Genomic DNA, 27101 nt, shown 5'->3' on the forward strand with positions numbered 1-27101 from the left:
CTTAAGCTGACTGCTGAGTTACTAAAGTTGAAGAAAACTCTGCAAATAAGAGTCAAACCAGGGATCAGGTTTTTATTGAAAGCAAGCAGTACATTTATTAGAATAGAAAGTGTTGCATTCTCAATTTCAATGGGCTTAACCCAAGTGAACTGTTTTATCAATAACTGTTTCAAATGTTACGGTTCAACTTATGTCACATGTTCTTTAACAGTTGTCTTACCTTGCAGCTTAATTATGGGTAAAAATAGGTTTCAATGCAGTAAAGATCACAAATCAGTAGGTTTTAACGGATTTTAACTTCCAGCTTATAGCACAGAACCATTGGGGTCGTATCTGATACTACAAGCAATATCTGTAGTTCTATTTAAAACTCAATGATGCCTCACCTTGCTTCATCGCGTTTCTGCTCTATTTCAGCATCCAGCTGCTGTCTTCGTAAGCGAGCTTCCTCTGCTTTGCGCTGCTGTTTTAAAAGGAATGCAGCCCGTTTCTTTGCCAACTCATCTTCCGCTTTCTGATCATCCTGCAGGGAGCAAAGAATGAACAACAGGATAGGCACAATAGGCACAAGATGAAAACTATCAATCATAACTTTAGACTGGCTCACAATTGCAAAACCTAATTTCAAATATCTTCTCGTACATTCTGAAATATATCCCATGGCTATCTTGCAATGACAGAACCATTTATCAAGCAACATGCTTTGTTATTCTACTCTGAAGTGGAATTGCCTCATTCTTTTAAAGTCATAAAATATAATTGCTGTAAATATCTCTCCTCAGATCACTGAGTTTAATTACTGATTGTTAAGGGACATTTGCAGATTGGAACATGCTTGTAAATTATCAGTGGGCAAGTCAAATAAAAAGCATGCAACACTAGTTGCATCCTTTCTAAAACATCTTTGGCTATTTGGAAAATGAAAGGACTTAGTACTTTCATCAAAAATCCATTCAATTTTTGTAGGTCTCTGCTTACACTGAAGAAATAGAAAGTTATAGGACTACTAGTGAATATTGTGTTGCCTAATTTTTGACACTACAGTAGTGTACTGTATATTACCTTGTAAATTGAGGAGATGCAGTTTCACAACTCTCACCACTTGGTGGCATTTAAGCAGAAACATTTTTATTACACTTACTACACTTTCGCAGACGGCCAAAAGTCTGAACTCAGAACAACACAAAGTCAAGATTAAATGGAATTCTTCATTTTCAACACACAAAAATGTCAGATATTTTGACTTTCTGCTAGTTAATCTTGCAATTTCTGGAAAATAAATGATGGTTTCTACCATCATTTAACTTTCAAACTGTTTTAAGCAGCACCTGGCTTTTACATCAGAGGAATACTGATCTATTTTTGGCTGACTGTAGTATGTTTGCATCAGACTACAAAATAGAACACTTTACAAATGGATTAAAGGTTCAATTTAATCAGAAAATATCCCTCAAATGAAATGCAACCAAACAAAATTACAATACTGTTGTAACAGTAAATCACAAGATTGTCACAGTTCAGAAGAGGACTATTCAGCCCATCATGCCTGCAATACTTCAGTGAATAAGCATTATGACTGAGTGTCATTCTCTTGCCTTTCCCCGTAACCCTGAATATAGTTACTTCAGAAAACATATCAGCAAATGCCCTGTTTAATAGTGCAACTGAACTTGCCTTTACCACAATTACACAGAGTGTGTTCTTTCACACAGCATAGTTGCTTTTGCTAATTATCCCTGCTCTCTCATTTGCGATCCTTTAATGAGGTGAAACTGCTTTTCACTATGTACTCTGTTCAGCCCTTGTGATTTTGAAATCTTCTACCAAATCTCCTCTTAGCCTTCTTGGGGGAAAGCTTGTTAGTTCAGTGATTAGCACTGCTGTTTCACAGCACTAGGGACCCAGGTTTGAATCCAGCCTTGGGTGACTGCCTAAAGTTTGCACATTCACCCTGGGTCTGAGTGGATTTCCTCTGGGTGCCCTGGTTTCCTCCCACAATCTCAAGATGTGCAGGTTAGATGGATTGGTCATGCTAAAAATGGACCCTTAGGTGTTCAGACATGTGCAGGCATTAGCCATGGAAAATGCAGGGATAAGATAGGGGGGTGGGATGCTCTTTGGAGGGTTGGTGTGGACTTGATAGGCTAAATGGCCTGTTTCCACACTGTAGAGATTCTACCATCCAAAGAAACAGTCCCAACTTTATCAAAAAAAAACTGCAGTTGCTGGAAATCAAACAAAAACAGAAACTGCTGGGGAAAAAGAAAATCGGGTCTGGCAGCATCCACAGAGAGAAAACAGAGAACCGTTCTGAAGAAGGGTCACTGGACCCGGAACATTAACTAAATTTTAATAATCTATCTTCATAATCTCTGGAACTGTTCTCGCACAACCTCTTCTGAAATCTCTCCAATACAATTGCGTTTGTCGTATGTGCAGAACCCAAAATTGCAACAATATTCCAGAAGAGGATTAACTAGTGTCTTGGACAGTTAAGCATAACCTCCTTGCTCCTGTACAACACATGTCTATTAATAAAGCCTAGGATACTGTATGCTTTATTAACTGCTCAGTCTACCTGTGCTGCCAGGTGTTGTGACTTTTGTGATATATACACCCAGTTTTCTCTATTCTTGCACATCGTTATTTTACACTACAGTTCTATGTTTTGTTTTCAACCAAAATTCATCACTGCATCCCTTTCCACATTTCACTTTATCTATCAATTATTTGCCCAGTCACCTAATTGTCCAATTTGTAGTTTCTCACTCTTCCCCTCACAATTTGTAATGCTTCCATGTTTGCTATCATCCACAAGCTGGAAACTGCCCCATGCACACCAAGGTATAGATAATTAACCGACAACCAGGATAAGCAAGACTCACAAAATTGACCATCTGTGAACTCCACTATATACCTTCCTATAACTTGAAAAATATCCATGAACCATTACCCTTTCTTTCTTATCCCTCAGCAATCCTTGCTGTTACTGGCCTGTTTCTTCCACAAATAGTAACTTTTCTCACAAGTCTGCTGTGTGCCACTGTATTAAATAATACATAAGATCTTCAGCCCACTGAGACCGCGCCAGCTTTTCTGAAGGACAATCTGATTAGTTGTATGTGCCAGGCACCATATTCCAGTACTTATTTTCCTTTAAGTATTTACCCAATTGCATTTTGTAAAGTAATACTGAATTGGGTTACACAATGTAAGTGCGTACCAAATCTTTGATCAGATTACATGAAAAAAAGCATTTCCCCATTCACCTTTGGTGCTTTTGCCAAGATCTTAAATCTATTCTCTCTGGCTATCAACCCTTCAGTCACAGGTAATAGTTTCTCTTCAATCACTATTGTCAACCTTGATTTAAACACATTTTGCAAATTTCCTCTCAGCTTTCTCCAAGAACAACCACAGCTACTGCAGTCCACCTGGACAACTACAATCCATTTTCCTGGAATCAATTCAGCAAAAGTCCGCAAAGTCTTCACATCTCTCTTAAAGAATGGTGCTGAAATTCTCGAAACTGATGTTTAACGCTAATACGCCTAAGTGCCTGGCTTTACTACCCAGGACAGGATTGGCCCATGGACATCAGGACCCACCATCAGTATCAATGGGAGTCAGAAGCCTGCACGCAGGAGAATGGTCATATTTCTGAATCGGACAGTGGCCAGAAGGTTTCATCACCCAGTGAAGAATGAGTGGACAGGCTCTCTCTCCAAGCTTGAGGAATGAATGGAAGAATACTCTCCAGCACTGCAAAAGCAGTTAACTGCCTTTCAAGGTGATAGAGAAAGTGTTCATGACAGAGGAACTTGCAAGAAGCTATCTCAAGTGGTTTTACATTTAAAATATTTAAAATGGATGAGACACAAAGGCACCATTAAGACAGAGTGATGTCCTTTCACAAGGCAATTGTGGCAGCAACTAAAGCCAATCACGGTCTCTGAGCTACAGGACAGGCTGCTATGTCTACCACCGTGAGGTTACCACCAGGAAGTTGCGCTGTTTCCTAACATCTTTTTGAATCTGAAGTCCAACTAGAAAATTCCAATCAATCTCCAAGGCCTTAATATTTTAATCTGATGAACCGCACACCCACAATAAGGACAGTTGGTCAGCGTAACACCACCTGCAACTAGGAGGCCTTCCACATCTCTCATTCCTTCTCTGGGAAGATTGTCCATGGGTGCAATGGAGCCAGTGACATGAAATTCTGTGCCCAGTTAATTCCCCACACTTACCTCATCCCCACTCGTGCCTAGATTTCAGCTCTATTTCTTCAGGTATAAAGCTAAAGTTCCTGCAGATTTTAACTGCTTTATTATCTTGCCACCTTTAATTACTTGTGTACAATCATCCACAAGATTGTTCTCATATCCATCCTTTGCTTAAAAGAGCAAAATTTAGCTTTTACAATTGAACCAGATTGACCCTTGCCAAGGTCCTTCTCTTTAACCATTTTACTTTGATATGCTGATTTGATGTTTGAGGCTGTTTTCTCCAATATAATGTCTTTGTGTATCCAACCTTAAAAGTTAACCATTCTTGTCTGATTGCATCCTAGAATATCAGCATTTACAAATTTTCACCTTAAAATTGCTCAATTCAGATGACACCTTTCAGTATAGGTCTATCCTAATTCATGGTGCAACATAGTTCCAAAAATGTCAATAAAAGCGTATCCAAACTATGCAACAAACTTTCCATTTTCTAAAATGGACATCTTGTACTGTACTATGCTGCCAATGCATTTTACACATCAAAATAGCATGTGCAAAATCGTGACACTAAATGAGCACACATAGAGGAACAAAGTTTGTTGAACAGTAACTTGACAAAATGGAATGCTATTGAGAAGACATAATCCCTCTAATTTGTAGTTTTCTGATACTTCATTTCATCAGATTCAGATAGCATTGCATCAACAACTGTATCTGGTAACATATTCACTTATTTGCCAGCAGAACTCAATAACAAGTTCTATCAACTGCAATGAGCGAGTGCTCATAGATAAATGCTTCAAGTGCTACAAGCCAATGTAGGCAAGCATGTTTATGACTTCTTGACCACCTTATCCACTTGCATTGCCATTTTCAGGGAACAGTAGACTTGTATGTCTAGATGCCTCTTGTATGTTTATGCTACTAAGGCTTCTTAGTTGCAGGTGGTGTTACACTCATGTAGAAATACAAGGGCAGCAGGTACTTAGGTGCAGTCATTGATTTGGATGATGCTGTCTACGGAGCCTGAGAGGATTTCTGCAGTGCATCTTGTAAATATACACACTGCTGCTACTGAGCATCACAGGTGGAGAGTGAGGATGTGGTACCAATCAAGCGAGTTGCTTTGTTCTGGATGGTATCAAGCTTCAGGTGTTGCTGGAATTGCACTCATCCAAGCAGGTGGAGAATATTCAATCACTCTCTCCACTTGTGGCTTGTAAATGCGTGACAGGCTTTGGAGATTCAGGGGATAAAATATTTGCTGAAAGATTCCTTGCTGAAATGTTAACATTTGTTCAGTATTTCCTTAAGAGTTCAAAGAATACTATGGATATTATTTTAAAGTGACTTCGAGGGTGATCAATAGAAAAAGTCACTTCACGAGATTTCACTCAAATTCCTGAGGAACTCAAATAATAACAGGTATTACACAGCCTAACAACTCCATGTCTGTGGCACAGAATAAAGTGGTCCTTGTGAGAATGAAATTAATTCCATGTACATGGTAAAAAGTCTTTGCTTATAGTGTCTTATAATGGCTCTTGAAAGCATCCCAAAGGACTTTGTATGTAATAAATTACTTTTCTGTCACTCAGGAAAATATGACAACATTCAATATATGATAAAATTCACAAACAGCAATGTAAAAAGTAACCAACTGATCTATTTTCATTGTTAGTTGGCAAAAGAATCCTGGCTGCAATATGGGAGAACTCAGTGCCCTTTTTCCAAAAAGTGCAACAGGACCTTCAGCACCTACTTAAATCAATGAAGTCAGAGCACTCAGGTGACAAGAAATCAGAAATAATTAACCACCATGTAGAAAAATACTTTCCTGAAAGACAAATGTTATCTTGTGAACAGTGTAAAATTGTTAAAATTTATTTTAAGTTCAAGTATGACTAACCTTGAAGAAAAAGCCTAATCCAGACTTCTGATCAGATTCACAGATCACCTGACTGGTGGAAAGGCCTTGACTTTCAGATGTTTCGCCTTCTGCTGGTGCTTTCAGTTCAGAGATATCCACTTCAATGAGGTTAGCCTTGTTTTTGGTTTGTTCCTCAATAGGAATATTCTCCTTTCCTGATCTATCTGAAGAGATAAGTGATGGATATTCAGCTTTTTTGGGGGTGCTAATTACTGCCTCAGTGTTGATTTGTTCATAGAAATAATTATAACTGTCTTTTTGGGTTGTTGAAAGCACCAATGTCCGCTGGTTACCTTCATCACCTTCCTTTAGGCCATCAGCATCCTTTGTCCTTTCAGACGTATGCTCTACAGAAGTTCCTGTGCTAACACTACCATCAACAGCATTATCATCAATCTCAGACTTTAATGGTTTACTACCTGGAGACGGTCGTAGATGGGGTAGAGTTTCAACATTGTGTGTGGGTGTGATAATCCGAAAAGAGCCTTGCATTTTAGAATCCCGAGGCACTTTTAAGTCTGTTGGCCTTGCTGAACGAGGACTTTTCAATGGAGCGCTGCGTGGCTGTTTACGTATAGCTTGTGGTAGACTCCCCCCTGTAGGTGATAGAGGTTCCACGACCTGTACAGCTTGCCTGAACTTTTGGTCCTGCAGATTGCGATTAACATTTGGTAGGGTTGTGATTGGTGCCTGGTCCTTAAGCTTCATCAAGAGTTCTTGCTGCTGCGAAAGCTTGTGCATCTCGAACTGAAGGTTACTCAGCGTTTCATTGAGTTTCTCAATAGACCGATTATATTCATTCATATCAACATCTGCAATGCCTTCCTCAAAACCATTAGAATTCACTTTGTTCTTGTCAACATCTTGAGCAGCCTGTGAAGATTCCTTTAACCATCGCTGCCTAACTGCCGCAATGCTTTCTTGGATATCATTTTCTGTGATTTTCTCACGTAAATCTTTCGCCCCTCCTTCTTCCAGCTGTTTTAAGTAATCCTCTTTGGCTTCTTTGTTCGCAAGATCTTCATCTGCTCTCGGTGACTGGCATATTAGAGCAACAGTTTCCTCATTACTTGGAAGCTCAGCTTCCTTTGCAAGGTATTCAGGCTTAAGTGGTTGAGGAATCCCTTCATTCTTCCCCTTTTTAACAATATGTAAGAAAGCAGCTTTGCCCAATTTTAGCCGCTGTCTGGCAGAGAGTGCTTCCATTTTCTTTTTCTGAGCTTCAATTGTTCTGCGTTTCTCCTCAAGCTGCATGTGAAGTTGCACAAGTTCGGAAGCCAGCATCTGAGCACTGTCTTTGGTCTGTCTATTGGGACTCTGTTCTCGTTTCTGCCTCCATGTCATCATGGGTAAAGGGCAACATTCTGACCCATCTGGAGTGGTCTTTTGAGAACTACTTGCACTAGATTTTGCCTCAGCACTGTTAAGTCTTTGTAACTTACGCTCAGCAAAGTTGGTCATTCTAATACTGGTACTGGTCATGGACGTGCTGCTAGCTTGTGAAATTGTACTCAGACAAGGACTGGAACGACCACTGGCACCATCCTTATCCTCATGTTCCTTCACCTTCATATCATGATGCAATTTTCTAGACTCCTCTTCTCCACTGTACCCACTCCTGACTTGTTGGACCTCCTCATCAGTAACTAGGTCTTGGTCAGCCTCTTCCATATCTAGCACTTCTGAATCAGAATCTTGCATATTCATAATCCATGTTGTGTCATGCGGTTTACTGTTTCCCACAGTGGTTTCATTATTTATTGACAAACCATCCAACCCTTCTTCAAGATCACCAGTATGAAGGAAGAAGCCCCCAGATTCCCCCGGAGTTGCAACTTCAGCACTACTACTAGCTAAAGGCCTAAAATTACTTAAGGAAACTCCGGATTCTTCAAGATGTCGCCGTGTCTTTTCACTGGCTGAGTCAGACACTACAATAAAGTCAGAGCTGGTTATAGGAGTGAAAGTCCTGCTAATATCTGACTCCATATTGACATTTTCTGCTTTTTTGCGTGTCGAAGGCAACTGCCCATCTGTCATTCTCTTTGCTGAGGAAGGTCTGCATCTTCGCTCTCCACATTCTTCATACTTGTTAACAATGAGGAGATTTTCCTTGGCTGGTTTTAAGACTGCAGGCATTAAAGGTTCTAAAAAGAATCCACCAGATTGGTTTGCTACTTCAATGTCATTTTGCAGTCTTTTGGGAGACTTTGATGGCAAGGTTTGACTTGTGACTTTTGACGAAACACTTTGTAACTCAAGATCAGAATTGTTAAGCAGCTCTCCATCTGACTTAATTATTGCAATAAGTTCCTCATCATCCTCATCATCCATGTCAACATTCTTTAGCAAGCTTTTCCCATTGCTTTCTGCAGGTGGAGATAGTAGCTGAGACTGATGCTTCGGGGTTACATTGACTATATTGGATGCAAGACTGTCTTTGCTAATGGACCTGGCCAGGCTGATGCTATCTCCAGAGCCAGCATCTACGTCACTGTCAGTTGCATAATGAAGGGCAAATGGTGTCGGCTGAGACAAGGGTCTGAAAAAAGAATGAACAACTTTAGCCACAAGACCTGAACAATGTATACATTAATGTATTGTGAAAATGTATCTCCTGATGAGACTGTTCGTAAACATATTCTGTAGATTTATTATATTGTGAATTAGAAGAATACATGCTGCACCAGTTTAAATAAAGAGAGAAAAGTAAAATTAACTATACTGCGACTATAATAGATACCAACGAAATAGGTGAAAGATAATAATTAAAAGGCTTATTCATTTATATAAAGTTATACTCACTGCAGTAATGTATACAATTTCCCAACATTATATAGGTGGGAAATACTCAAGTTATGAAAAATGTATGAGTGGCAGTGGTAGTTCTATTGCAAATAACTGCTTCCTAAGGAACATGTTGCATCTTCATTCATTAATAACTAAATACTGAAGGCTGGTTTTGCTTAGAGCATGCTGCAGAGGGAGCCAGTGCACAGCAATAAAAGTCTGGTGCAAAATTGGATTTATAAGTTCCACCGTTTGGAAATGTAAATCATCATTCTGGAACTGATAATTGACAAACACCAATTGAAATTGAAGATAAATGCATTCCAGGAATTGTTTAAGGCACAATGCCTGCATTATGGTAGCAGTGAAATCTGCCTGTCTATAGTAATAATCATCATGTAATAGAGCTGTTGGGAATAATCTTTATTTGTCTTGTTTAACACCTGTGTGCTGGATACGTGCCATGTCAGATCTCTCAAAATAAGGATTCTACCAATAGACCATGACTCCAACCCCAAGTGACTAGCTGTAGTTATTCAGAAACATTACTCTATTGACCCTAGCAAATCAACAAATTAATTCAGTATCGAGAAAATCAAATCACATGGGGGTCAGTTAGCTCAACTGGTTGGATGGCTGGCTTGCAATGCAAAGTGATGCCAACAGTGTGGGTTCAATTTTCACAATGGTTTCTCCTTCTCAACCTCTCCCCTCACCCAAGACATGATAACTCTCAGGTTAAATTCACCGTCAGTTGTTTCTCTCTCTCATGAGAGAATGGCCTATGGCTCAATAGGGCAATGGCAACTTTACTTTTACCCCAGTCTGGGCTACTTCATTTGTTCAGCAGAGTGATGAAATAGGGGCGATATGGTGGTTAGCACTGCTGCCTCACAGCACCAGGGTCCCAGGTTTGATTCAAACCTTGGGCGACTGTCTGTGTGGAGTTTGCACATTCTCCCAGTGTCTGCATGGGTTTCCTCCTGGTGCTCCGGTTTCCTCCCACAATCCAAAGATGTGCAGGTCAGGTGAATTGGCCTTGCTAAATTGCCCATAATGTTAGGTGCATTAGTCCGAGGGAAATGGGTCTGGGTGGGTTACTCTTTGGAGGGTCCGTGTGGACTGGTTGGGCCGAAGGGCCTGTTTCCACACTGTAAGAAATCTAATCTAATCTAATCTAATCTAATGCTAACTCAAGGCTCGAAAGCTAGAACCAGTAATTACCAGATGACAAATTTAAAGAAAACAAAGATTCAAACCTTGGTTAACCCACAGCTTTTAACTGCAATTATTTGGCACGTATTCAGTTTATATTCAAAAGACTAATATTAAGTCTTAAAAGTACCATTTATGCGTAGCTCAAGACAAGGCAAACATCAACTAATAAAGTAAACAAATGAAAATAAAGCCTTCATCGGTTTACCTTGGCTTCCTTTCTTGCCAGGCCAACACTGCACCTCTTGGCTGCCCATCAACTCGAGTTAGGGAATTTGAACGATGTCTAGTATCTAATCATTTAAAATAAAGAGAATGCTGACAGTGCACATCAAACTCAGTTTAATTTGAAGACATTCAGATTTGACTCCAAACATTTGCTGTTTATTATATACACCGAATTTCTTTGACTAATTTAGCTTATACCCAAAATAAAGACCACACATTGAAATATATTAAAATATTGCAAAAATATACTCTCACATCATATTGGCAATCTCAAAAGTTGGGCAGAGTCAGAGATAGAGCCAAAGCACTGCAGAACAGAATCCCTGATCAATGCTTGCTTCAAGCATCAAGCTTCAGAAGGAAGTGACGATGGCTTTAAAAAGGGGAAAAGCAATACTTGAGAAAATGGACACATTTAAAATATCAGTTGTGTATTATTAGCTAGTTAACTGCATGGGATAGTGGCAGGGACCACCCCAGAAAACACAAAGACGTAGACAGTGCTATGGTAGAAACACCCCCACAACCCGTGAAGGATTTCATGATCCTTTGGAGTCTGTTTGGGGGGAATCTGGGAGCGATTTTGGGAGTATGCAGTTCCATGATTAATGAATCTGTGTATAACAAGAAGTGAGCGTTTTGTGGTCAATACTGTTCATTCTTTTTTCAGACCCTTGTCTCAGCCGACACCATTTGCCCTTCATCATACAACTGACAGTGATGTAGATGCTGGCTGTGGAGATAGCATCAGCCTGGCCAGGTCCATTAGCAAAGGCAGACTTGCAACAATAACATGATCACAGACATGTTACAGTGCAGAACAAAACCATTCAGCCCATTGCGCCTGCACTGGCTCTTTAAATGAGCATCACTAACATTAACAACTATTAGTAACCTCCTGCTTTATTCCCAAACTTTCTCACATTTTGATCCAAATAATCACCCAGTGCCCTTTTGAATGTCTCAACTGAACACCTGCCTCGATTAAATTTCAAGGGAGTGTATTCTATATCCTAACTACTCATTGAGAGAAAAAAGCTTACTCTCGCATCACACTTGCTTCTTGTGCAGATCATTTTAACCCGGTGCCCTTTTGTTTTTATTTGTTTTATGAATGGGAACAGTTTCACCCTTTCTACTTTACCCAGTCCATTCACAATTTTGAAAACCAGCCGCCTTGTCTCCAAGGAGAACAATTTCAAGTTCTTAGGGTGGGAACTCAAATAGTGGGGAGTATAGCTTTAAGGTGAGAGGGGAAAGTTTAGAAGGAGATGTGTGAAGAAAGTTTGTTTTTCTACACAGAGGATGGTAGGCGTACTGTCAGCGGTGGTGGTAGTTCCAGATACAATAGTACTGCTCTAACTGGATGTAGTTTTGCTCACTGAGCTGATGGTTTGTTTTCAGACGTTTTATCACCATAATAGGCAACATCAGTGATACTCCAGATGAAACACTGGTGGTATGCCTGCTTTTTATTTATGTTTCTAGGTTTCCTTTGATTGGTGATGTCATTTCCTGTTCTTTTTCTCAGGGGGTGGTAAATGGGATCCAAGTCAACGTGTTTGATGGTAGAGTTCTGGTTGGAATGCCAAACTTCTAGGAATTCTCTCACGTGTCTCTGTTTGGCTTGTCCTAGGATGGCTGTGTCCTTCCTCATCTGTATGTAAAGATACTAGTGAGAGTGGGTCATATCTTTTTGTGACAACTTGATGCTCTCCCCACAGTGCATTCAAATCCTTTCTATATTGTAGCATCCAGCACTGTGCACAATGCACCAGCTGAGGTTCAACAAGAGATTTACACAAGTTCAACATCAGCTCTTTACTCTTGTACTCTATGCTCTTATTAATAAAAAGCAGGTTTGAATAATTGCTCCCTCTACCTGTCCTGTCAGTTTCAGTGTTCTGGGTACATATGCATCCGCATTACTTCTGCTCCTGCACCTCCTTGAGAATCACACCCTCAACTTTATATTTCTTTACAATGTCTTTCTGACAAAAATGCATTAACTCACTCTTCTCTGCATTGAAACCCATCTGCCCACTCCACTAACTTGCCTGTATCCTGAGTTTCACATTTCTCCTCACAGTTTATAATTCTTTAAAGTTTTGTGTCATTTGCAAACTTTGAAATGGTCTTCTACACACTAAGATATAGATCACTGATTTATATCAGGAAAAGCAAGGGTCCCTGGGGCGCTCCACTACAAACCTTCCTCTAGTCCAAAATATATCCATCGACCTTTCCTCTCAGTTTCCAATCACTCAGCTAATTCTGCACCCATGTTGCCAGTGACCTTTTTATTCCATCACTTAGAACTTCCCTCAAGTCTGTTGTGTGGTCTCATATTGAAATATCAACTCTGAAAGTCCATGTACACCACATCAAGAACATTACCCTCATCAAGTCAGTTACCTCGACAAAAAAAGCTTCAGAAAATTAGTTAAACACAATTTCCCCTTTAGAAATCCATGCTAACTCTTCCAAAACAGAAATTAAGATGATCACGGTTCTGGAAGTGCAACCCAGAGGTAATAGGAATGCAAGTGTAGGTATGGCGACAGTGGTTGGCAGGGGGAAGGGGTAAGAGCTCAAGGCAATGTGGGAAATGGATGTTAAGCTACCTCAAAATCAGATTGTCGATAGATTGGAAACAGATTTCCTGCTGGACACGTTGGCCCTGATAGAGAATGGACAGGAAATGATAGCTGAGGAAATGTTGACTCCAGTCAAAGTACAGATAGGATTAGATCATGTAGAGAAATTACTACAGAATCAAAGATCTATTAAATCACATGGATGTACCCAATTCGGTTGCATATTGTGACAATTAAAGAAGTAACAATGTTTAGGTTTTGGCTAGAGACAATACAAAATAGGTAAACATAGCTGCATTGTTAGCTAAGAATTTTTGCACAGGACTTTGGATACAAATCATCTATATACTCAGACATATGCTTTATTGCCAAAAAAGATTTTATTGATGGGTAGGTGGACCAGATACTCAAGAAGGGGTTTGATTCAGGGTCTGTGCAAGTTTCAGTTGGAAAGGAGATAAGGATATTAAAATCAGGATTAATGATTTTGGATTTTGGGGAGGAACAAAGAAACAAATGAGCGAAGGACACTATTCACTGCTTTTATTCAGCAGTGCCATAAGACAACAAACATAGAGGAGCATAATTAAGCTATTTTGGCCCATCGATTCTGTTCCGGCATTTGATTATGGTTGATATGTTTCTCAACCTTGTTCTACTGCCTTCTCCCTGTAACCCTTGATCACCTTACTAATCAAGAACCAAATCTCCATCTTAAAAACACTCAATGACTTGGCCTCCACAGCCTTCTGGGGCAATGAGTTCCACAGATTCACCACCCTCTGGCTGATACAATCCATCCTAATCTCCGTTCTAAAGGGTTGTCCCTTCACTGAGGCTGTGCCCTTCGGATATAATCTCTCCTACTAATTGAAACACTTTTAAAAATTTATTCAGTGTGTGGGATGTGGGTGTCACTGGCTGGGCCCAGCATTTATTGCCCGTCCCTAGTTGCCCCTCGAAAAGGTGGGGGTGAATTGCCTTCTTGAACTGCTGCAGTCCACCAGTTGTGGGTTTACCCACAAATCCTTTTGGGAGAGAATTCCAAGATTTTGACCCAGTGACACTGAAGGAACAACGATATATTTCCAAGTCAGGATGGTGAGTGGCTTGGAGGGGAACTTGAAGATGATGGAATTGCCATATATCTGCTGCCCTTGTCCTTCTTGATGGATGTGGTTGAGGGTTTGGAAGGTGCTGAGTATTGTTGGTGAATTTCTACGTGCATCTTATGGACAGGTCACACTGCTGCTATTGAGGGTTGGCGGTGGAGAGTGTGGATGCTCGTGGATGTAGTTGCAATCAAGCAGGCTGCTTTGTCCTGGACGGTGTCAAGCTTAAGTGCTCCTGGGAGTACACTCATCCAAGCAAGTGGGGAATATTCCATCACACTCCTGACTTGTGCCTTGTAGACTGCGGACAGGCTTTGGGGAGTCGGGTGGTAACTTATGTGCCGCAGTATTCTTAGGTTCTAATCTGCTCTTGTAGCCACTGCATTTATGCAGCGAGTCCACTTAAGTTTCTAATCAATGATAAACCCCCCCCCCGCAGGATGTTGATAGTGGGGGATTCAATAATGATAACACCATTGAATGTCAAGGGGCGGTGATTAGATTATCTCTTATTGGTGACTGTCATAGTCTAGTATTTGTGTGGCACCAATTTACTTGCCACCTGTCAGCCCAAGTGTGGTTATTGCCCAAATCTTGTTGCACTTGAAGGTGAACTGCTTCAGAATCGTAAATGGTGCTGAACATTGTGCAATCATCAGCAAATATCCCCACTTCTGACCTTGTGATGGAGGGAAGTTAATTGATGAAGCAGCTGAAAATGATTGGCCCTTGGACACTACCCTGAGGAATTCTTACAGAGATGTCCTGGAGCTGAGATGACTGACATCCAATAAACCACGACCATTTTTCTACGTGCCAGGTATGATTCTAACCACCAGAGAGTTTACCTCCTGATACCCATCAATTCCAGTTTTGCTGGGGCTCCTTGATACCACACTTGGTTGAATACAGCATTGACGTCAAAGGCAGGCACTCTCCCCTCCCCTCTGGAATTCAGCTCTTTTGTCCATGTTTGAACCAAAGCTGCAATGAGGTCAGGAGCTGAGAGTGTCTCTAGAAGAACCCAAACTGGGTGTCATTGAGTAAGTTATTGCTGAGCAGGTGCTGCTTGATGGCATTGTGATGACACCTTCCATCACATTACTGATGACTGACAGTACATTGGTGGGGCAGTAATTGGCCAGATTGGATTTGTCCTACTTTTTATGTACAGGGCACAGTTGGGCAATTTTCCACATTGTCGAGTAGATGCCAGAGTTGTAACTTGTTATAAATGTGTAGAGGTGTACTGTACCTTTAAGAATTGAAAGGCTAGCAAGGACTGACAAAGCATAGAGAGTCCTGAACAAGGTAACAATATAACACTTGGTCAAAACAAACAGCAGCAGCTGGGTTGCCATGAAGCAAAACAAATTCAAATTCAGTTTAAATTATGTCACAAGATACCAAAATCCAATCAAATTTGAATTTAGTATTTTGAGAATATTAGAACCAATGAAATGATCCAATATTTTGGGGTATAAAGCCAGACATTTCGAACAGTTAGAGGGATAACTGCCAAAGGCCAACAAATGTAGATTGCTAGCTGAAGAGCTCTCTGAAAGGTACCTGTCTGTGGGGAGTGTGCAGCAGAACATCAAAGCCAACCTGGAGAGAATCTACAGGGGAGAATCAGTAAAGCTGACTAGTTTTGAAATGTGATTTTTATTTTGTAAATCTTAATTGGGATTTTTTTAAAAATTGGACTAGTATTATAGAGTGGGAGGTAAAAGCTAGGGTTAAGAGAAAGGAGTTATAAATAGTTGTTGGTTTTAATTTTCTCTGTTGGACTTAAAGAATAAAGTTGTTAATTTTTACTTTAAGTAGTGACGTCAGGGATAATTGTTTGCCTCTCGAATTTTAACAGATTACAGCACGGGGTAAATCTTTTCTGTGTGGCTGGTTTAAATTAGCAGAGGAGTTTACCCAGTGTCGTAACAAACTGTCCTGGAACTATCTTTTGAAGCTTCTAATTGTACTGTGCGATGAATACAGAGATAGGAAGACTGATTTGATTCAGCTATCTGTCTCCATGCCATTTCATTAATAATACAATGCAAGTGAATACCCTAGAAGTGAAATTATTCACTTTCACATTGAAAGAAACAGCTTCCACAATATGAAAATAGAATAATGATCAATTTAGATCTTTTTTTCAAAATTGTGGAAGGCATATTTTATACCTCCAACTATCTGTACACAATAGGAACAGTAGACAAGTCATAACAGACAATTACAACAATTATAAAATTACTGGTAGATATTACATAAATAATTAGCCTGACCACCATAGTTTCCAATTCAACCACTGGTAAAATCATTGACTTCTACTCCCCTATCTTTCTCAAACCTCCAAGAAAACTAGCATTTCTAAAATTTGTCTTTTTGTTTTCATTAGTAACATTCTTCAGCTTGAATACAGTGCAAATCATACCTGGGCTGTCTTCACTAGATAGGGGACATTTGTACTGCCTCTGTCTTAAAGGCAATAGCGGATGGGATGGACTGAATGCAGGGCTTCCTTTACTAAAAATACACAAAAAGGAATGGATTTTTTTTAGAACCATTGTATTTTTTCCTTTTCAATACAAACATACATAGACAGGTGTGATCAAAGATGGAAAAAGACAGATCTTTAGTTCTTCAATTCATCTAAAAAATTGACATTTTTCATTTACATGCTACAAATCAAACTTGAAAGCACAAGTCTAGAGATTATTAGCAGCACAAAAAGGTAGAAAAGACAGAATTACTGACCATATGAATGATAATACATAACACTGAACCCACGGTGGAAACCAAAGCAAATGCAGGACATGCCAGGGTGGCAAGGACAGACAGAGACAGACTTACACAAATTCTTCAGGATGCAGGCAATACCTGGTTCCAATTTCTGGGCTACTCTGTGAAACAGACGTTGGCAAATCACCTGGACCATTGGCTGGGCTGACCATAAAGCTCCGCTTTGTTGCATTGGAAATTGGAAGGGGTGGGCGAGAGCTCTTCTGTTGTAGGAGTGTTTTAGCTAAATTGAGGTGGCAGATATAATGTTAGTATACATAGAAACTTCTTCCCTCTGTATTTAGGCTTCCCTTAGTCTAAAAGTTTGTGATCACTTTGAAAGATTTTTATTATGATATTACAGAAATTGATTAGACATTCAAGTTGAAAAAGCTTTACACAATTTCCAGTCGGAACAAACAGTTAAAAGAAACCTCTAGCTTGGCCAAATACTGGCATCTGAGCTCAAGAAAATGCCAATTTAAACTGCCATACAGAACCACGTCAGGGATAATTTACATTTAAAAACCAGAAGAGAAACCGGAATGCAGAAGGTTCAATCTTATGAGAAACGTACCATCTTTGATTTCATGAACTTCCCGCGGTTGCACAAAGTCAGGCTTCACAACTTCAAACCACCAGAATAATTCAGCAATGAAAACCATAACGTTAGGCTGGAATAGAAAGAAAGGCATTCTCTATACACATCTGTTTTACCATATTTCATAAGGATGCAACTGAATTAACAGAAAGTGTCACCAATGCCAGAAGAAAAGCCAAGAGGCAGAGTTCTCTGTCACAAATTGATCACTCCTGACCCTCATATGACTGGGAACACAACAGAAGCTGTTGCAAGATTTTCAGGATAGAACAACTTTCTCGATTAGCAACTCCCATTGGACTCAATATCCATCCTCACCATCAATGAAGAACTGTAACATCAGGATACACTGCAGTAACTCAACTTCTACAGTCCAATCTAAGCACTGCATTTTCTACTACAGAGAATACTGCTGCTTCCAAAATCTCTTTCAAAGCACAAACCTTATTTGAGCTTGTAATGCTACTTGCCTCCATCCCGCTAATTTTTGGACAAAGATCTCATACACTCTTTTAGGACAACGATATCATTAAGACCACAATGGTTCAGACAGAAAATCCATTACAAGCCTCTCAGGGGAGCTAACAATATACAATAAGAATGTAGATATTCCAGTCCCTCCCTCATCCATAGCACACTAAAAAAATACACAATTCCTCAGCAAGGGAATACCTGCTGCTAAAAAAATGCCACCCTGCATGCATAGGTACAATTATGCTACTAAAATTAAAAGGGAATTCTTATGGCCATCTTACCTTCAGTACTAAAGGACTGTACAACATGTCTTCTAGTGACAGATAGAAACTTTTGTTCAGGTAATGATGCGAAAAATCTATGAGAAGTTGAATATTATACAAGCTGTCTGCAATTGAAGTCACTTCTTTCAAACAAATGTCTGCAAAAAAAATGACACAGAAACTCATTTAAACCAGTCGACCCAATGCTATAATAATCATGTATTTAACAGAGAACTTTTAATTCCTTTTAGATTGAGGTGTTGACTATAGTCATCAATATTCTATCAACTTAAAATAGCTGCAGAAGAGTTATTAAAGGATAATAGACTCTTTCTGAGAATAGATGAACATTGCTGACTTTCTAAGGCTTTTTTTTAAAAAAACTAGAAGCACTGCATCCTACATGGCACATGGAATTCTCAGATTCTTGTCTATTTGGGACAGTTTTACATGTTTTTCTTCAATATTTGTTCTTTTGCCCAAAAGTTATTTTTGTTGCTTACTGACAAAGGTTTTCTGCAGTGACAACACCTTTCTAATTAAAAGCTGAAAACTGGGGCACATGAAATTTAAGAGAAAGTCAATACTGGTAAGGAATTTTGCACATTGAAAAATTGGGAGCAAAGATGAATGAGATGATTTACTGATGAGAAAGCTTTAATGAACTGAAACAGTTTTTACCCCACTTTTTTCACTTGCAGTAATTATGGAAAACTGGATTATGATCTTTCAACTAAAGGGTCTTCATTGCACTTAGGGTTAAAATACTACAGAAGAGCTCTGAATAACATGGCCTGTGAAATGTTTGGGGAACCTTTACTATCTTATTGGTTGGTTTAGTTTTACATTCTTTTTCAACTCAGCATCCAAAACCAAAACCCAACTCCCTTAACTCAAGTTTTCGTTAATTTCCATAAATATCTAGTCACTCAACTTTGTTCCATTATGGCACAGGTTAAAATTGCTGGGTATGATCTTGTGGATATCAAATAGACAGGGCTACAAGGGAATCAGGGCTGGGAACTAAATATCCAAGCAAATCCTAAGGAAAGGACAGGCAGATGGGCAGAGGGGGAAGGGTTGCCTTTTTGGTAAGAAATAAAATTATAGTGTTAGAGTTGAAAGACTTGGAATCTCCATGGATAGAGTTGAGGAATCACAAAGGGTAAAAGACCCTGATGGGAGTTACATACAGGCATCCTAGCAGTAGTCAAGCTGTAGGTAAGAAAATAATAAGAGATATAGAAAACCTTGAAGAAAGGTACTATTACAATAATCATGGGATACTTGAATATGCAGGTGGAATGGGAAAATCAGACTGGTAGTGGGTCCCAAGGAAAGGAATCTATGGAATGTCTACAAGGTGGCTTTCTAAAGCAGCTTGCGATACAGCCTACTAGGAAACAGGTAATTCTGAATTTGGTGATGTGTAATGAGGCAGACATGATCAGGGAGCTGAAGGTGAAGGAACCGAAGGGGGCAGGGACTCTAATACGACAGAATTCACCCTGCAGTTTGAGGGGGGAAAGCTGTAATCAGATGTAGTAGTATTACAATTGAGTAAAGGTAACTACAAAGACATGATTAGGGAGCTGGCCAGAGTTGATTGGAAGGTCGTGGAGTAGCAATAGGCAGGAGCTTCTGAAGGTAGCAGTAATTCATCCCAACATACTAAAAGGAAATGAGGTGACCATGACTGGTAAGAGAAGTCAGGGACAGCATAAAAGCAAATAAAAAGCACTCAATATGGTGAAGATTAGTGTGATGCTAGAGGATTGGAAAACCTTTGAAAACCTGCAGAGGATAACTAAATCAAAGCAGTAAGAGGAAGAGAAGATGAAATATGAGGGTATGCTAGCTGGTGATGTCAAATAATAATGCAAGAATTTATTTAGATGTACAGAAAGATAGGATAAGCAAGAATGGACACTGGACTACTGGAAAATGAGGCTGCAGAAGTAGCAATGGGGAACTAACAAATAGTGGAAAAACTGAAGAGGTACCTTGCATCAGTCTTCACAGTGAAAATCACTGGCAGCATTATCAGAACTTCAAGAGTTGTAGGGGGATACAGGCGAGTGCAGTGCCCGACATTAAGGTGAAGATGCTGGGGAAGCTGAAAGGTCTGAAGGCAGACAAATCAACCAGACCAGATGGACTACATCCCACAGCTCTGAAAGAGTTAGCTGAAGAGATGTGGAAGCATTGGTGGTGATTTTTCAGGAATCACTGGAGTAAGGGAGGGTCCCAGAAGACTTGAAAATGGCTAATGTAACACAAATTCAATAGAATCCCTACAATGTGGAAGCAGCCATTTAGCTCAATGATGCTCCGAAGAGCATCCATCCAGACTCACCCCTCCTCCTCACTCCTCACCCTCCCCCACCTTATCCATGTAACCCTGCATTTCCTATGACTGATTCACCTAGCCCGCACATTCCTGGACACTATAGGCAATTGAGCATCGCCAATCACCTAACCTGTACATCTTTGGACTGTGGGACGAAACCCACACAGACATGGAGAACGTGCAAACCCCACACAGATAGTCACCCAAGATTGGAAATGAACCTAGCGTCGTGAGGCAGCAGTGCTAACCACTGAGCCACTGTGCTACCTCGGTGTTAGCAAACTAGAATAGGAGAGCAAATAGACAATAGGTGCAGGAGTAGGCCTTCGAACCTGCATCACCATTCAATATGATCATGGCTGATCATCCTCAATCAGTATCCTGTTCTGCCTTACCTCCATAACCCTTGATTCCACTATCCTTGAGAGCTCTATCCAACTCTTTCTTAGATGAATCCAGAGACTGGGCCTCCACTGCCCTCTGGGGCAGAGCATTCCACACAGCCACCACTCTCTGGGTGAAGAAGTTTTTCCTCATCTCTATCCTAAATGGTCTACCCCGTATTTTTAAGCTGTGTCCTCTGGTTCGGCGCTCACCCATCAGCGGAAACATGTTTCCTGCCTCCAGAGTGCCCAATCCTTTAATAATCGTATATGTCTCAATCAGATCCCCTCTCAGTCTTCTAAACTCAAGGGTATACAAGCCCAGTCACTCCAGTCTTTCAGTGTAAGGTAGTCCCGCCATTCCAGGAATTGACCTCATGAACCTACGCTGTACTCCCTCAATAGCCAGAATGTCTTTCCTCAAATTTTCAGACCAGAACTGCACACAGTACTCCAGGTGTGGTCTCACCAGGGCCCTGAACAGCTGCAAAAGAACCTCTTTGCTTCTATATTCAATCCCTCTTGTTATGAAGGCCAGCATGCTATTAGCCTTCTTCACTACTGCTGTGCCTGCATGCTTACCTTCATTGACTGGTGTACAAGAACACCCAGATCTCTTTGTACTGCCCCTTTACCTAAATTGATTCCATTGAGGTAGTAATCTGCCTTCCTGTTCTTGTCACCAAAGTGGATAACCATACATTTATCCACATTAAACTGCATCTGCCATGCATCTGATCACTCACCTAACCTGTCCAGGTCACCCTGTAATCTCCTAACATCCTCCTCACATTTCACCCAGCCACCCAGCTTTGTATCATCAGCAAATTTGCTAATGTTATTACTAATACCATCTTCTATATCATTAATATATATTGTAAAAAGCTGTGGTCCCAGCACTGATTCGTGCGGTACCCCACTGGTCACTGCCTGCCATTCTGAAATTGAGCCGTTTATCACTACTCTCAGATATGCTGCTGAGGACATATAAGACTCTGGTCAGACTGTATTTATAATATTGTTAGCAGTTTTGAGCCCCATATCTAAGGAAGAATATACTGGCATTGGAGGGGGCTCAGAAGAGGTACATAAGAATGATCCTGGGGATGAAGGATATGTCATATAAGGAGCAGTTCAGCTCTCCGAGTCTGTACTTGGAGTTTAGAAGGGTATGGAGGGATCTCATTGAACCTTGTAGAATACTGACAGCTCTGGATAGTGTTGGACATGGAGAAAACATATCCTCTAGTTTGAAGGACTATGGCCTGAGAGCATAGCCTCAGTGTTAACGGATAACTCTTTAGAAGTGAGATGAGAAGGAATTTCTCCTGCTAGAGAGTGAAACTGTGGAATTCATTTCCGCAGAAGTTTGTGGAGGCCAAGTCACTGAGTGACTTTAAGACAGAGATAGATAGGAATCAAGGGTTATACAGAGATGGCAGGAGAATGGGGTTAAGAAACATATCAGCCATGATCATAAAGTGGAGCAAACCTGATGGGCCAAATGATCTAATTCTGCTCCTATGTCTTATGATATTCCAACTCTTACTGGCAATGTGACAATGAATGATCCCATATGTTGTCATTCACTCAATATATGTAACTTGCCCAGTTTTATACAATTTGTATTGAAAATTAGTTCAAATTTAAGTGGTTTTCAACTAAGATTATTTAAGTACAAAGTATGAAAAACTAATGACTGAGTCATCAAGGGGAAGTCATCAAATTATGGATGCATAAATTATGTTTTTCTATTTTTAAAATGTGTATATATTCAAATTGAATATTTCCTCAAGTAATCTTTCACCAACTTTGCCACATCATCAAACATCTAAAAACAAAATATCATGGACCCTGGAAATCCAAAAAAAAACAAGAGAAAATGCTGAAGCAACTCAGCAGGTCTGGCAACATCTTTGGATAGGGGACCCAAGTTAATGTCATACTGAACTCAAAAAGCTAACTCAGTTCCTCTATCCACAGATGCTGCCAGAGCTGCTGAGTTTCTCCAGTATTCTGTCTTCATATTTCACCGTGTTTCACCGACTCAAAGACCAGCTAAAGCCAACAGTTTCTTTTTTAAGTTTGAAATGATACATGCTATATAAATAGATCTACTGGAACTAGTGGTTTTACACAAAATCAATTATGAGTCATAACCAGTGAGAGCTCAAACACCAACACACTCATTTGGCATAAATACCTAGCTCTCAGCTTACATTTTCTCATACTTAAGAACAAAGAATAAAGAAGAAATTAAATGACAAAACGCTAGGGAATACTGAAATGTTTTCACTTTAAGTTTTTAATATGTAAACAAATACTGAAGACACAATTAGTGAAGTATATTCAGACAGAGCAGTAAAGAGATAAGCCGAGAATACAGCATATTTCTAAACACCAGTACCTTCTAACTTCATGAGTTCTGGGCAGTAGTAATGAATGACTGCCAGAAGTGAACAGCCATCACACACATCCCTCATTAAATCTTCCATTAAAGGGAAAAATGGCAACTGCTTGTTCAAGGGGTGATCGCGTCGATAACGAACCTGACACATAATAAAGATAAGTTTTTTTTAAAAAATTGTAACCATTATCTAATGTTGTAGAAACTTAGGTGGCACTGTATACCATCACCTCTGCAAGCAATGTATTTATATCAAACACAAACTGTTATTTTCTTTCCAAAATTTCCTTTCAGCAGCCCCAAGCTTTCTTAGGATCAGTATTTGTTCAATAGACTGTGTATTTAATGTGATACTCAAGATATGTTAAGAGGCGATCTGGATGAACATACTCAGAAGGATTTGAAATTATAGCAATAGAGTACAAAAATGTTGCAAAAAGCCCCTATAAAAATGGAGTTGATAACTAACCTTAATACAAGCTTACTTATACCTTTTTTTCATACTTTTGTACAAGTGTGGAGAAGCAAGTGATTTTGCAGCACAGTGGACACTTGCACAATACCAGGAAAACAAAAAGTTGATTGTTTGTTGCCAATATAATTATTTTATTGCCAATGTCTTACCCAGGAATGAAATACAAAAGTTAAAAAAAAAGCTTTAGTAAAATAATTCCCCACCCAATCTTAATTCTCTTCTAAAAAGCACATTATTAAGCCATACACAAAGAACAAAAATGTTATAAATACAAATTATAAGTAATTATGGTATAACTCCAATAATGCTGGCATATGTCATTTTGCCGATTTTAGTAGCAAGGGTGTGCCTCTGTTTGGTCAGTTAAGAATCTACTCCTCACTGTTTCCCACAAAATAAATCAGGCCGGTTTCTTTACACCAAGTTTGGCAACATATTTTTGAATACGAAGTACACACCCAGAATTTTTAGAAACTTTGTTTACCCTGAAATCACATTAGATGATGCAAAATTTACGTGACAATGTGATTCACTATTTTAGTAAATTGATATTTACATTGGTTAAATATGTCATAAGACGACTTCTCTATGAAAACATGTTCTCCTCAAATAAGGAAAACCTTTGAAAACCAGAGGATAACTAAAAAAGCAATACTGGGGGAGAAGATGAAATATAAGGGTAAGCTAGCCAGTAATGTAAAACAAGAAAATAAGAGTTTTCTTAGATACATAGAAAGGTAGGTGGGGCAAGAATAGGTATTGGACTGCTGGAAAATGAGGCTGGAGAAATAGTAATGGGGAACAAAGAAAAGGCTCTTTTGGTCAAGTTAACCTTATTTATTGCTAACCTGAAGCAACCAAATTTTCAAACATATTGAACAGTCTATACTCAAAATTTTCATTTTGAAAAGATTTTGAAAGCTTATATAAAGAATGCAAGCCAAATGCCTGGGTAGTAGTCTTCTCTCAAAGTCAATAACGTATAAGATTGAAGTTTCACTTCAAGGTTTTGAGAACATAGTTTAGTCTGACAGAGGACTATATCGTTGAAGGTATCAATTTTCAGATGAAAAATTTAAACAATGGTGTATGTCAGATGAACATTAATTGTTCAGACATTGAAAACTAAGGAGTTCACCCAATATCCTGGTCAACATTCTCCCTTCATCCAGTGATTCAAAACTTCGCTCATTTATCATTTGTAGGATCGAGATGAGCACAATCTGGCTACTACTTGTGTCTATTTAATGGTATTTGCACTTCAAAAAAATTTATTTAATACGAAGTTCAGAATCAGAGTAAGCTATTTTGCTTTATGCGAGTTAAATCCGACAGTGTTTATGACACTTGTGCTTAAGAAAAGCACAAAAATAGTTTACTATAATAGCTTTGTATCAAACAATAGCAGAGTTACAACTTCAGTGACAAGATTTTCAAATGTCTGGAGCATGAGGGAGAATCCAAATATAAAGTCAAATTAAAAATAACATTTATTCAGAAAAAAATGGTACAGCATTGCTAACCACACTAGTGCTAGTAATGGAAACCACTGCATAAAATTCCAAGACAGAATACGGTCATCTCCTTAAAACAAAAAGTTACAAACAATTTCATTGTTTCTTTCATGAAATTTTATTTAAGCAGCTTCATTAGTTAATTTATCTGGAAGGTATTCTTAACCTAGCCTACTTTAGTGCTACTGTTAAGTCAAGAGCACATTTTAATTTATCTTTCCTAGATTAACAGAGCCATAAAGAGTTTACAGTGTTAATCTGCTTTGTATCCACACATTAACATGAAAACAATTGATGGACAATGAAGCCCAAGCTTCCAAATAATTATGAGTTTGTAATTAAACAGTATTGATTATGAACGATCTAGGATGAGTCTGCTGTTGGTGTGACCATTAGTTTGTTAGGATGCTACAGAGTACGCAACCAAAACTACAAAAATTAATGTTAGGCAATTGAATTTGTCAAGCTCAGTAAACTGATTCAACAGATCATCTATTTCAACATTACTCATCAAGATAATTTTAGCAAAAGTTAAACCATGGTTTCTGAAAAAACAAAGTTAATGTAGTATTTGTGCATTCATATCTTTACAAAACACCTGACCAACGTGGAAGACAGTCTAAAGATACATAAATTAACATATCTCTTATTTGCATCTAATTTAATGCCTATTTTGCAACATCATGCAAGAGACAAAAATCCATTTAAAATATTAAAGTAAGAATTTAAATGCTTGTATCAATTGGGTTGCTATTCTTGGCTGAAAGGCAATATTGTGATAATGGGGTGCCAGTGAAAAATGCAAATATCTTAAACCTGTGATAAATCAATATTCCAAAACTGACACTAAAGCAACCAGATTGGTTTAAGGAACTTTGAATAAACATTTATACTTAGCACAAAGGAAATATAACTTCAAAACGACAGGATGATTCTAGTTCCCTAGCAGTTTTTCAGAAATTGTATAAACTATGCATTAATTTTCAGTAAAGCTCTTAGAAGCACTAGCTAGCCACATATTTTGAAAGCACTTTGCAGTAGATACTGTAGAATTTGCAAAATTGAGGATTTTAAAGTTGGTGCATCATTTACAAATATGCACATTGCACTGTATAAAGAGATGAAGAAGCATACTATACCACCCGAGCATATTCCTCTGGCTCCAACATGCGGTGGGCTATGGCATGCATCAGATTATACTAGCACAAACAGAAGACAGGAAAGATGATGAAAGAAACAATGAAAGATACACAGACATGCAGAAAATTGTAAACTTTCAAAGGGGAATGTCAAAAGACTTCAAGCATACCCAAACTTTGTACAGAATTTGTACAATAAAAGGGATGGGGAGTTGCAATTTTGTAATGGAAAGGGTTAAGGGTGGAATGCAGAGAGTAACAGACTTTATGTTGGTCTTCAGATTGGGGGAACATGAGATCACTGTTTTGATGCTTTATATTCATTAAATAAATTTATCATTTTAGTATTTTGTACAATAGTTATCAGATCAACATCTTTTTTGAAAAATTATGAAGTTAAATGTAGCATCTCTGTATAAAGGTGACAACAGATGGCTTATGTTATTTTATGCTTTTACACTAACTAACAATGAAAACATCAGCAACTGTGGTGTATTTATATTTGGAAAATTATGAGGGTTTTGACAGGTCCCAAGAATGTTTCTACAGAAGAAAACATACATCCATGTCCACAACTAAAAGACAATGGAAAGGACACTGCTTTAAGAGGATT

At 39.1% G+C, this 27101-nt stretch overlaps 1 protein-coding gene across 2 annotated transcripts in view; it reads right to left on the reverse strand.

Annotated features, from left to right (window-relative positions):
* camsap1b (calmodulin regulated spectrin-associated protein 1b) overlaps nucleotides 1–27101 on the reverse strand; it is a 113247-nt gene that overhangs the window by 20312 nt on the left and 65834 nt on the right. Inside the window, exons 5-12 of one of the 2 annotated variants that reach the window (XM_060841537.1) lie at nucleotides 23361–23502; nucleotides 18239–18378; nucleotides 17460–17556; nucleotides 16982–17126; nucleotides 16536–16627; nucleotides 10373–10457; nucleotides 6139–8701; nucleotides 387–523 (exon numbers count right to left, since the gene is read on the reverse strand). In XM_060841537.1, coding sequence (XP_060697520.1) covers nucleotides 387–523; nucleotides 6139–8701; nucleotides 10373–10457; nucleotides 16536–16627; nucleotides 16982–17126; nucleotides 17460–17556; nucleotides 18239–18378; nucleotides 23361–23502 — 3401 coding nt within the window. Of the gene's footprint in view, nucleotides 1–386; nucleotides 524–6138; nucleotides 8702–10372; nucleotides 10458–16535; nucleotides 16628–16954; nucleotides 17127–17459; nucleotides 17557–18238; nucleotides 18379–23360; nucleotides 23503–27101 lie in introns of both variants that reach the window. The other variant, XM_060841536.1, reaches the window with a different exon arrangement.

This window comes from Hemiscyllium ocellatum, chromosome 21 (genome assembly GCF_020745735.1).
Source record: "Hemiscyllium ocellatum isolate sHemOce1 chromosome 21, sHemOce1.pat.X.cur, whole genome shotgun sequence".
Lineage (NCBI taxonomy): Eukaryota > Metazoa > Chordata > Chondrichthyes > Orectolobiformes > Hemiscylliidae > Hemiscyllium > Hemiscyllium ocellatum.